The following is a 12,881-nucleotide window of genomic DNA, read 5'->3' on the forward strand; positions in this document are numbered from 1 at the left end:
ACAAAAAAATATTTATATTCGATTCTCCTTCACGTCCTGCAGAAATTAATGTAATTTGATATAAGTATATTTATTATAACCATAAATATACAAATATCAATAAAGAAATCGTTCAAACCAGTCTTCATGATTAATCCAAAAAGAAATTGTATTGAAAATTGTTTATTCGCCGTAACTCTCATAGTGATTATGGACTGTGAATAAACTTTTACCTTTACATATAATTCTTATACCGATTTTACTTTTGAAAATATATTCACTACTTTAAAAAACATTTTTGTTGCATTTTTTCAACCTCAACCTTAACGTTACTTTTAAAATATTCAATTCGAAACAGTATTTGGAGGTAAAATTGTCTGATTGTATACACTTAAATAAAATTTTGAGAAATTATGCATATTGTACATGTAATGTATGTTAAATATAGAAGATAACATTTGATAACATTTAAGTATATAGGAGACCTATTGTCAAATAACAATTGCAATTTCCATTCTTATTTCGATACGATATATATATCCCGGTGAGCTTGAGATAAAAGACACTACCGAGTTCGACACACCTGTTTTATATTTGGAATTTTTACTTGAAAAAGACGTTAATTGCAATTTAACAACCAAGATCTATGATAAAAGTGATTATTTCAACATTATAACCGTCAACTTTACCGTACTTATGCAAATTTATTGGATGTAACAGAATATCAGCAGTCTCACTTAAGTTATCATTTCGTAAGTTCTATGGTCGATACAATAACCTTGTCAGCGATAAAATTTATCACTGTCAAATGTTGATGGATGATTTTTATACTTATTGTTAGTCCATTATTTAAACATTAAAATGGCGATGGATTTTTCCGTTATTTCCCGGTCATGAAATGAAGCACAGTGCACGGAGGATGTGACCGGTCGACAGGGGATGCTTACTTCTCCATGGCACCTGATCCAACCTTTGATGTTTTGATGTCCGTGTTTGCTCTGCTTTTATTTTGTTTTATGGACTTTTCATCCTGAATATTGTTCGTTAACTCCATATGTTTCTTTAATTTTACAATATAACATTACTTGAAGCGGTAGGTTTACGCTTTTGTATAAACAGTTTCTCGGTTGATAATGCAAAACTGCCTTAAGTTATGCTATATCATATAATATAGGATAAATAAGCTTCATTTTTTAATTGTTTCAGCTCTTTTTGGCATTAGAGTAAAAAGCTTGATATTTCAACTATTTAATAACTTAGTTAACGGTGTGTTTCATTTTTAAAATATAGTCGATTTTAGTGAATGAAATGTGCAGTCATGTGACCGTGGGTGACTGGTTAGTGTCTAAAAATACCTTAAAACATTTTCTAAAAACTGTCACAACGTGTATATAGGCTAGTGCAACAGACATATGTATTTATTTCTTCTTTACAAATACTTTGTTAAGTGTTTGAAAAATTTCAACATTTACAGTCCTTTTTAATTTTGATCAGCATAAATGATTTGGAAAACGAATAAAACGTATTTTCACAAGGAGACGTTTCAAGTACAACTCAATATCCAATTTACAATTTCCATTATTTCACAAATAGCAATATACATGTAGTTCGTTTTCATAAATGAATTTGTAAAAAAGAAATTAAAAAAAAATATTGAGTAAAAATTAAAATCTATATTCTAAAGTAATAAGCAATTAATTTTTGATTTACTCTGATCTGAAAGGACGTTAAAATTTTTATTTACAAAGTAAAATAGCCTAGTATTAACTACTTTTATTACTTAAGGTAATATTGCTTATTTTTAGCCGGACTTTGCTGCTAATCTTGATAAAGTCCTGGCAATAGGCATCATGATCGACTGGCTTACTATAAATAGCACAGTAAACAAAAAACCAAACAGCGTCAAAGCAGACGCTTCCGATAAACAAAATAGTCCCACTGCTAGCCGATATTTTTAACATCCCAATCGTTGGAAAGGTTAATGAATTATGATCCATAATTTTACTTGAAAATTAAAATGAAAGGGAAATTAAATATTTGCTTTATTAGGATAATCATGATATAACAATTTGTGCACATACGCTGCTGACTGCATATTGTAAGCGAACTATTTTCAATAGCACGATCTTTTCCAAATACTGAAATCGTTGAAGAGTTTTATATCGTTTTCACATTCGTCATGTTAGTGGTTATATTCTGTTTTGATTTTTAGCAAATTAATAGTGAATTGGAATTTTAAGAATTAACATGTGTGAAGTCGCTTGACAATACATGTATACATGTATCATATCAGTGTTTCTACATGTAGTTTGCGATAAAATTACTGTATCTTTGAAACAAAAATAATGTGTATAATATAAACATGAGCATTATTTTAACTATTTGAAGACTGAATTTTTGAATTATGAAAAATAGAATAGAAAATATGAATTTCCTGGAAATATTATAAATTAAAATTATAAAATCATAACATATATTGGAGTCTGGACTGTTAATCTTGATTACTGGTATATGGGATATTGTTTTAAATCATAATCATACAAACTCTACCTGTTATAAATCAATGGCCAAAGGAAAAAAAATGTATTAATTTCAGATAAGACAATATATTCGAGCAATTAAAGCCCGGCTTTCAGTTCTTTCAATACTTTGATTTTTTTCTCAATGCTGTTATTGAGATGATAAAAAATGTTGTTAATGTTTGGAACGTTGTAATCGATATACTTAAATTTTATTTTTCTCTTCTACAGTTTTCCTGAAACGTTTTGTTGGGGATTATAGGGATTGGAAAACGACTGTTTCAGGTACATGTAAGCTCTATAAAAACGATATTATTAAAAAAACATTCGAGTTCATTAAAATTACTGTAGGCTGATCTATCTTATCTTTTTTTATATATATATTACATATTTGTATTTCAAGTAAAGTGTAGAGAGCACTATAAAAAGGTTTATGTTATTTTACTTAATTTTTCAGATTATCAGAATGTTATTTTCAGACAAAAGAAAGCATTGAAACTTTGAAATTATTCTTTAAAAAAGGGAGGGGGACCAGTACTCTGCATCCAAATCTTAATTGTTTTTTAAAAGGATTTCTAAGCTTATAAATTAAACTACAAATTTACATATGGTACTGAGTTTTCTCACTCGCAAATCAAAATCTTATTCCTTCTTTAGATACATTTTCAACAATAGGATGCGACCGGCTATATATTCTATTTTGCTTCTTATGTTCCGAGTCTGATTCCCCCGACTTCTCTAAGTCTGAATGGCTGGAAATTCTTAATGAAGTACGACGTATGGCATTTGCTGATTTGGATCCCATCAGTAGTGAAAATGCACAGGAAAACCTTAAATATTTGAAAAGAACAGAGTCTCGTTTGTTTGAAAAAGACTTTCAAACCATAACAAAGAATGCTGCAGACGAAACAATATTTCAGTTATCCAAATACAGCAGATTTTTGACATTTTACATGAGCAATTGTGTTACAAGCCGCCAGTACCTAAGGTTAAGCAACTACGTGAGTGAACCTGGAGAGAAGTGCATAATTAACAAGAGCACACACTTTGATTCCCTACTTATACATCGCCTAATGATGGACATACTGGTTCATAAGAGTATTGAGGGCACCTCAATGAGCAAGCAGATATCTCAGATTTGTAAGTCTATGCATTCTTTAAAATATTAATCACAAAATGATATATTTATTAGATATAAGAATTTTTGCATGCATTTGCAAAATTATTTGTTCTTTTTAAATAAGAATTGTGACTGTTCAAGAAAAAATGTAGCAGATACAAAAATCAGTTTAAGTGTTTATGTTGTGAGGATGAATAAGAATATCTTTTAATTGTTCACCAGTACACATCCCAGAAAATATCATCACAGAAAGTATTGACAAGCGGGAGGAATTTTTAAGGAATCTGCAGCAAAATGGAGAAGAAATACCTAACAAAGTTAAAACAAATGGCGAATCTCAACATGTCAAATGGCTTTGGAAATTCCAAAGACACGAGGTTGTTAGATCATGCATAGGACTTTATCCTCATTCGGATATATATATTATCAACCATAAAGCGTATAGAAAGCATAGTAAGTATACTCTGAATTATATGAAGAAAAACACGCTTTTAGAGAAAAGCCAGGGACCTGGAATTTTGATAAGAAATAAGAGTTATTTATCATTATATACACAATATCTAGATCTGTTATGACAACAGTACGATTTCAAAACACTGGGATTTAAAATCATAAGCGATAATTCATTACAAGCGTTCTCCGGTGGTATGGTTGGATTTTTTAAAAACATTTATTTGTTATATTACAGATGTTTGTTTCATTAAATTAAATCTATGTATAATTCAACATTTTTTTTCCGTTAGAATAAATAAATGATTCATCTAATTTTTGTGATAACTCTAAGTCGTTTCCAGGTACTAGTATTTTTCAATAGACTGCAAGTATAATTAATAATATTTTATGAGGATTCACTATTTTATAACTTAAGGATGGTTATTTAATCGGTTGCATATTTGTGCATAATCATACTTTAATCTTTAAATCTACACACCTTATCAGATACTGTATATGGATGTTTGTAGGTGAATATCATGAATTCCCTCCGAATGTCAGATGCTTGTTATACAGCTTACTGTTTGCCGAAAAAAGCAAACTCAGTCTTAATGATGGCGCATACAAAAAGATTATGCTGAAAATAAGAGACAATTTCTTGCCTACACTTCCAATTTCTGATGAAGAATTAAATTTACCAGAAGGAATCGCTAAAAGCCAGAGCGGTGAAATAACTTTTGCCTCGGCCGACATCCGTCATAAGGTCATGTACGCGTTTGTAACAGAGTGTTTAATGGACGACGTTAATTTGGAGTTTTTCCTGAAAGAAGCATCAAAGCAAGTACTATTTGAATACTGCAGGTCTTGGAATTATGAAAGAAAGGACGGAGAGAGATGTTTGTATGTGCCAAACAAACCAGTGGAAATGTATGATCTCTTCATAGAAAGACTTGATCTGGATATCATCAAGCATTGTACATTATCCGATTGGACTATTCGAAATAGTGTCACTGAAAAATGTAAGTATGTCTCATTCAAAAAAGATTAATCTTCTTAATACTTTTAATTCAGAAATCATTGAAAATGCTTTTCAACATTCTTTATTTAATAATCGTGATTCTTTAATTAAAAATGCCATAACTTACTTCCGACGAGGCTACCAAAACGATTAATATGTGTATGTTTGAATTCTTTTCACAACTAAAGAAAACAAATCTGCTGTACAATGTATTTCATTAAACAGATTAAACAACTTTTTAAACTTATTGTAAATAATTGTGTTATATGTTTCTGTAGTGAAGGTACCTTTAGAAATATTGAATTGGGATCAAAGGGCCAGAGATCGCTACGTTGAATACGCCAAGAAAGGAACACAAATTGTACATCAATCAAGGGCCATGCTTGTAGGATGTGCAGGAGCCGGAAAGACTACACTACTGAAAAGACTTCTCAAATGTAGTGCAGAGGACATTTATAATGTTGAAACAACACTAGGTCTTGAAGTTCATGAAGAAATATTTGAGATTTCGGATGAAACTTTGAAAGGTAAGAAATGCATAGATTTTTTAATTGAATGGCTTACGTTGACTTTCATTAATAAATCGGAAGTTATGATTTTTTTAGTTTCTACCAAACTTCCTATTTGTAACATGTAAATCAAACCTTTAAACCTTTAAATTCATTTTGTCATTATGAATGACTTTTAAAACAAAAGAGTTAGAAAAGAATGTTTTAATTATAACTTTTATATTTTATGGCTTAAACCATATTGTTAAAATTATATATTTTAGGGTGTTAGTGTGTTTATCTATGTTTGTATTTACAATAGATTGAAAATTACATTCATTTCTACAGAAACAGAAATCAAACCAGATAGGGAAAGCAGGGATTTCGAAGGGGAGTTAAACGCCGAACGACTGAGTGTTTTTGATTTTGGAGGACAAAGTGTTTACTACGCGTGTCATCAGATTTACTTGACTAGGAGGGCTTTCTACATCGTGGTAGTTGATGCTTCTCAAGAGTTACATCAAAGGGTTAGCGAGACAGTTTGTAAGCAAGATGATGGTGTTTTTGGTGGATGGACATTTGGAGGTATTAAAAAAATCATTTTAAGTTAACAAAAGAACAAAAGAATGACGCTAAAAAGACGCACTCGCACAAAAAAATTATATTTAAATATATATAAATGCACTACATGTAATTCTCATATCACCAATATTACGACATGACAAACAGCTCTATTCTAATCAGTTTTTAAATATATTTTTTATCTCATTTAAACTATGTCAGTCAAATTATCAAATAAGAATATTATTTCTGATCCGATTCAAACCCTTGAATTTTTTATCACTGATAATTTGAGACACAGTAATCAGTGCAATATAATCGCTGAATAATTCAGACGAATGTCAATTTTTGGCAGTCAATTTTCTATTTTTTATGTATTACTTTAATACTTTAAAGGGTAGCAGTTTAGTTCAGATACTGCGAAAAATCTTTTCTAACTAAAGCTACGATTATGTCGGTTTTATTTTACCAAGAATAGAAAAGTACAAGAAAACCATACACAATTCCATAATTTTATCATTTGAAAGACGTGTATCTTTTGATCGTGTGTCCTTATCAGTTACAAAGCTATAAGTGTATTTCTCAAATTTTCCATATATCTTAGATTACTTCGTTTTCTGGATGAAGTCTATACACACCTATTGTGCTACGGAAAACAAAGAAGGGGAGAAACCTATTGTGCTCATCGTTGCAACACACTGGGAAGAGGAAAAAAGAAAGTTCAAGGTCAATCTATCGCACATACATAAAACTGATTTAATGTACAAAGGAACACAATGAATGAAGATATAGTATCTTTAAAAGTAATTTAGATTCTAAATGCTAGTAAATCCAAAAAAATATGTACATGAAATTCCTATTAACTAAAAATACAAATATTAAGATTTTTTTCTGACATATAATTCCTTCTTAAATCACTCTGATTTTTTGATACAAAATATTTAGTTGACGCTTTAACATGCCTTCGCTAAATAAATAAAATGATGAAAATGTATAATTGCAGACTAAAGAAGATTTTCTGTGTTGCCTCCAAAAACAGTTACCACAGGGGTCAAGTTTAGCACAATACATTGAAAAGAAAAACTGTTATTGCATTAATTTTCCTATTCAACCAATTACTGAATTAGAAAAACGTATTGCCTCCATTGCCCGTCAGGAACGATGGAAAGAAAATATTCCAAAAGAATGGGCCTTTTTCGGACTAGAACTGAAGCAGAAGAAATATGCAAAAAGAGTTATAAAAATTTCGGAGATAAAAACAGTCCCTGTTGATGCCAACGATGAGGAGAAAGAGAAGAAAACAAGTGGAATGAAACGAGATATGTTACGATTTTATCACGACACTGGTAAAATTTTGTATTTTAATGAAAATCACCTCAAAGACAATGTTATCCTGGATGTCCAGTGGTTTATTGATGCGTTCAAGATAATAATCACAGACAATTTAAATCTAGAGGGTATTCCAGCTGATAAAAAAGACTTGGATGAATTCTCCCTTACTGGACGTTTGCACGACAAATTGCTGTTAGGTATCTGGGAGCATAGGGACCAAGAAATATGCGAAGAACTAGCATTAGATAAAAGCCAATCAACGTCTAAGGCGGAAGACGCTCGTTTTATATCCTTTCATAAAGAATTGCTTCTCCTGTACATGCAGCGACTAGGTCTGGTGGCAGTTGGAGAAGAATATCATTACATACCTTGCATGAACCGGAAGGATGTAGAAAAAGAAATTTCAGAGCTTATCCTAGCCTCAAAAAACAGGACATCTATTCTTATCTTTAAATTCAAATTCTTGCCATTCTTCTTCTTCTTTCGTCTTGTTGTTGCATGTATGCAGGAAGAAAATTGGAAAGTTCTCCAAATTGAAGAAATACCATGTTTATACAAAAACGCAGCTTTGTTCTATGCAGGAAACTATAATATCGTTATGTCTGTGACAATAGACTCTATTCAACTCCAAGTATTATGCGCTGTGCCTGGAATTTCCTTGGAGATAGAAAAGACATATAAGATTCTTAACACTGTTGAAGATAAACTTGCCGCAATAACACAGACATTTCACCAACGCGTGCAGTATGAAAAAGGTATTAGGTGCAAAGAGGACGAAGAAAAGACTGTTTCATCAGAGATCCTTGGCTATTTCTTATCTAAAATTGATCCAGCAGATATGGAATGTAAAATTTGTCCTCATCATCGACTTAGAGATGTTCATGAAATTGACATAGAAAAATTGACAAAGTATTGGAAATTGAATCTTTTTAAAACGTAAAACCATAGCAATACATGTGATATGAACGCAGATTAAATTTGTGAAGTATTAATAAGGCATATTGCTTGAATATGTATAATATAACTTGAATATGTACAATTTTTTGAATAGTCATATATAAAATTTTATAGACTTCATCGTCTTTTGCTCAACTAATTGTAACTAGTTTTTGTAAAGGGTTTTATAGAAAAAAAGAGGAAAATAGTTATTTTTATGGAAATGGAACATCCCATCCTACCGGTTAACTCCGTCCCAAACCACCCCCATCTCAAATCAACAACAGGGCCAAATGCAGGAAAAGGTAATTCTTTACTCCCTGACCTAAGGACCTAAGTCGCTTTTTCGTTAATATAGTACACAAAGAGTTTTTTTGAAATTCCTGAGCTGGGGTCAGGGTTTTTAGACTTATGTTTGGCCCTTTTAATAATAAAGTAAAAAAAAGTCCTTAATTTTTAAATAAAATGCTTTTTATCATTGGTATGAAGAAATCAAAGTTAGTGCAAGACATTAATAGTAAAGATCACTCATAAAAACTGTGAAATTCATAAACATATGGATCTGTATTTCGTGTTATACATGTATGTCTGGATGTTGATGCATAATACAGGGGCATAAATACTTAATCTTTTTCTTTCTTAAGGTTTTCTCGTGTAATATTTATTAGGTTTGACAAGCATCCATATATTATTAAAAAATAAGTTAGAAGTTTTAGAAAGGGTGTATAGAATACAATATACATGTACTTTATTAAGTTGTTAACTGTATACACGGAAATTTTTGCCTCCGTGTCTGATGATTAAAACTAAAGGATAATTCTTTTCTTGATTGACCATGCCCAGCAGTGGAAATATTTACTTTATTAAGCATGTTAGTAATGCTGAATGCACAATCAGGTCGAGAAGAGTAACATGAATAATATTAGTGTTCTTGACATGCTCCATTTGTGTCTATTTCCAATAAACATTTTTTAAACGAACCCATTACATTTTTTACGTCTCTGCAAATAATTTTGCATATTCCAAAAAAAGCCCCCATGCAATATCTTAAAGATTCAAGGGAGGAATAGATAAGCTTTCATCATAATGCACAAGATGTAAGATATCTTTCAAAACATATTGTCATAAACCAGTACCCGTAGCATATGCACAATCAATAATATAGCGCTAGCCATTTAAATCGCCAGATTTAAACTCAGTTTAGCAGCATTGGACAAATAGATTGACATGCTTTGCTAAAGACAATCACATCCATCCCCAGACTCTGCAACAGCTGACTAAAACTCTATATTTTTAATGGGAAACTCTTCCTTTACAGTTTTTAATACCAGTATTTGCTTCGATTAGATGCCATTTTTGGACATTTGTGTCTGCGTTTAAATTTGGCACATCAGATATTGATCTTGACTGAACTTGGACTGTATATGATTTTTATAATCTTAAGTAATAATTACATTTAGATAGTATCCCCATAAATCAATAGATTGCATAATTTTACAGAATTTTTTTCATATTCACTAAATATTCACTTTGTGTTTCTTTTTTAAGAGTAAAACTTCTGTTCCTTGTTAATGACTTTGTATACGGAAACACGGCAAAGTCAAGTTACGAAATTCATTTTTCAGCTCTGCAATCGGAATGATTGTCTTCACAGTGTTTCCTCACGCATGTCATCCTGTAAACTGTCCCCTCCATACAAAAATCTTCTGCACCACTTAAGCTCTATCAAACGGCTTATTTTAAATATGTTTTCCGACTGCTTAAAGAATTTATGGGTCCCTGTTGGTATTTTTCTGATGTAAACTCTTTTAATCGATGCTCTCTACTCCACCTTTTCCGAAAACCCCCTTTTACAAAATACATATAAAAATACATGCAATATCAAGGTAAATACAAATCAGACTAGTGAGCAATACAGGAAAACACCCAAAGTAGTGAGGGGCGATAAATAAGAGAGATTAAAAAGTGTCATTTTATTTGTTCAAAAAATCTCAATGGAGTTTTATACATGAATGTAGATGCGGAATTTTATTTGTTTCCCAATTTGACTGAAGGTGTGGGATATTAATTTTGGACGGTCTGTCTGTCTGTTCGTCCACCCGTCCGTCTGTTTGATAATCAATTTTGAAAGAGACGTAAAACAGTTTACACTCATTCAGTAAGTCTTAGCTCAAAATAATTCGTAATTTTCAGTAATTCTCAGCATCGAAAGCACAATAACGACTTTTATTGTAATTTAACATACCCAACAATAATGACGACAATAATGATCAGTATTTATTAGAGAGAACTAAAGTTACTAGAAACAACAGTAAGAATATCCGTAAATATCAGTATTTAGCAGCAAGAAAAGTGCAATATCAATAATTATATATATAACAATAGTAACTTGATACAAAGCGTCGTATCACGTCGAGTGGACAGGTGCGTATCATCAGATCTAACAAGACGCGAAGCATCGAGTTTGATCTGATGATTCGCGCCTGTCAACTAGACGTGATACAGCTCTTCAGAATAGGTTACTGATATAACGATACATTTATTATATACCCTCTTTTAACTACCTACATGTAAATAAAGCAAAATAGAACTTTAGTGATTTCTTGTATAATATTTTTCCATAAAACAAAGCATAATAACACGGAACTTTTAAACGTGCAAGAAAAAAAAACGTCATATCTCTGCGTTCTGCGTCATCAGTTTCAGAGAGTGGTGATATGGATTCATATCAGAAAACTACGCAGCACAGTTAAGGTTACAAAAAGGGGCGGAACCTAATTTATACGGGAAAATTTTACCATGACATGACACACAATATAAGTCCTACAACAATTCTTTAAATACCACAAAATGAGGTGATTTTCTAATTTAACCTGTAAGAAATCCTCAAACTACATCAATACTTACTACAGCATACGATTTTGTCCTTAGTTAAATCCAAATAACAAGTAATAAACAGGTCACTGATCGCAATACATTTGTCAATGTGACGTCATTTTGTAAAATGTGACGAAGTTTGTATGCAGTGAGAGGCAGATCAAGTGATATTTTCTCAACGAAATATTTATTCTATAATTAAACAGAATATTATTAAACGATTTTATTAATATATTTTCTGTGTATTACGTATGCAATTGACACTGCCGTATACTTGTATGCATGCACATCGGAGGGTAACCTGGGGGTCTTGATAAATCGATCTATTGCAGGCATAGAGGCAAGGGCGTGTACTCAATGGATCATAGTAAGTTTTTACAATTCAGCTCTATAAGTGTTAAGGTATCTGAAAAGTGCTGCGATCCTGACGAAATCTTGAAAATAATTTAATAATATCAATATGTCATGCCGTTGAGCCGCTAAAAATACAGCATTCGGTCATACAAACATAGTTTAACACAATCTAATTAAAATTAGATGTTAGATCCGCTCGCATACTCGCCACACTAACATCTAACAACATCCCATTGAGGGTCACGTCACAGGTAAAATTCGGAACTGCTCTAAGACTTATTCGCTTCAACAATATTACGATGATTTTGCAGGCGACGATTTGATCGGTTGATAGAATTTGACCTCTGACATGACCCTCTGTGGGATGTTGTTAGATGTTACATGTAGTGTAGCGAGTATGCAAGCGGATCTAACATCTAATTTTTTTGATGTTTAACAATGATAATGCAGAATTTAGAAAGGATCACAGCACTTTTCAGAAATTACAAATTGCGTTGAAAATATTTATAAAGTAAACTTAGAATTATATCTTGGTTATGCCCTTGCACTAGCGAAATTTATAGATGAAATTAATACTGCAAGTAAATGTGCTAAAATCACGTTACTGCCGCATCACGTGACAAGTCTAAATATAAAATCTAATCGTTCTCAATATGTAGTTATTAACCATAATTAAAACTATCAGATATAAATAATGTACTTAGAATAGAGAGGTTTAGCAAGCCCACTTGTACGTGTACATGTACGTGTAAACTACAAGTTAGAATTACACGTACACGTTAACATTTTTTTCTTGTTTAGCAAAGTATAACCTGTACTTGTACTTGTAAGTTTTTAAATGTAAAAGTGGTTTACATTTAAAAATCATCCGCAAAAGCAATAATTTTGATACGTATAACACCATTCTACATAAATATATGCCTGTAATTATGAGATAAAAATTGTACAGAGTTCTTATATTTTTAATCGGTCGAAGTCTTTTTCGAAAATCAAGATGTTGTAATTTTAACTCCCTATAAATTAATATTTTTCAATTACTGACGTTTAATTCTTATATCAGTATTTGCATTATATATTCAGGTTTCAGAAAAACGCACACTTTTTGAAAAATAAACAGCAGTTAAAGAATTATACGCTACAAGTTTTAACTTACGTGTACTTGGCTATGTACACGTAATTTGCGTAAGAAGATACGTGTAGAAATTCGTCATTAGCAAAAGTGATGACGTAATGCACAGATTTCTGGTGCTACACGTACACGTACG

General features: G+C 31.5%; 1 protein-coding gene across 1 annotated transcript; it reads left to right on the forward strand.

The window, feature by feature from the left end:
* Positions 1 to 2,675: 2,675 nt before the first annotated feature.
* On the forward strand, positions 2,676 to 9,440 carry LOC134281136 (uncharacterized). The gene is made up of 8 exons (XM_062763603.1): positions 2,676 to 2,783; positions 3,156 to 3,638; positions 3,841 to 4,071; positions 4,581 to 5,069; positions 5,347 to 5,595; positions 5,905 to 6,141; positions 6,722 to 6,843; positions 7,121 to 9,440. The coding sequence occupies exons 2-8, from the start codon at positions 3,278 to 3,280 to the stop codon at positions 8,387 to 8,389; spliced, it is 2,958 nt and encodes a 985-aa protein (XP_062619587.1). The 5' UTR covers positions 2,676 to 2,783; positions 3,156 to 3,277; the 3' UTR covers positions 8,390 to 9,440.
* The last annotated feature ends 3,441 nt before the right edge of the window (positions 9,441 to 12,881 follow it).

This window comes from Saccostrea cucullata, unplaced genomic scaffold (assembly GCF_032062105.1).
Source record: "Saccostrea cucullata isolate Sc308-1 unplaced genomic scaffold, CSIRO_AGI_Scuc_v1 ctg5359, whole genome shotgun sequence".
Taxonomy (NCBI): Eukaryota; Metazoa; Mollusca; class Bivalvia; order Ostreida; family Ostreidae; genus Saccostrea; species Saccostrea cuccullata.

Bases quoted from the DNA above. Each gene is read 5' to 3' on its own strand.
- LOC134281136 (XM_062763603.1), top strand. From the start codon at position 3,278: ATGGCATTTGCTGATTTGGATCCCATCAGTAGTGAAAATGCACAGGAA. The intron at 6,142-6,721 runs GTATTAAAAAAA...CATATATCTTAG, and splicing joins TGGTGGATGGACATTTGGAG to ATTACTTCGTTTTCTGGATG. The intron at 6,844-7,120 runs GTCAATCTATCG...GTATAATTGCAG, and splicing joins AGGAAAAAAGAAAGTTCAAG to ACTAAAGAAGATTTTCTGTG.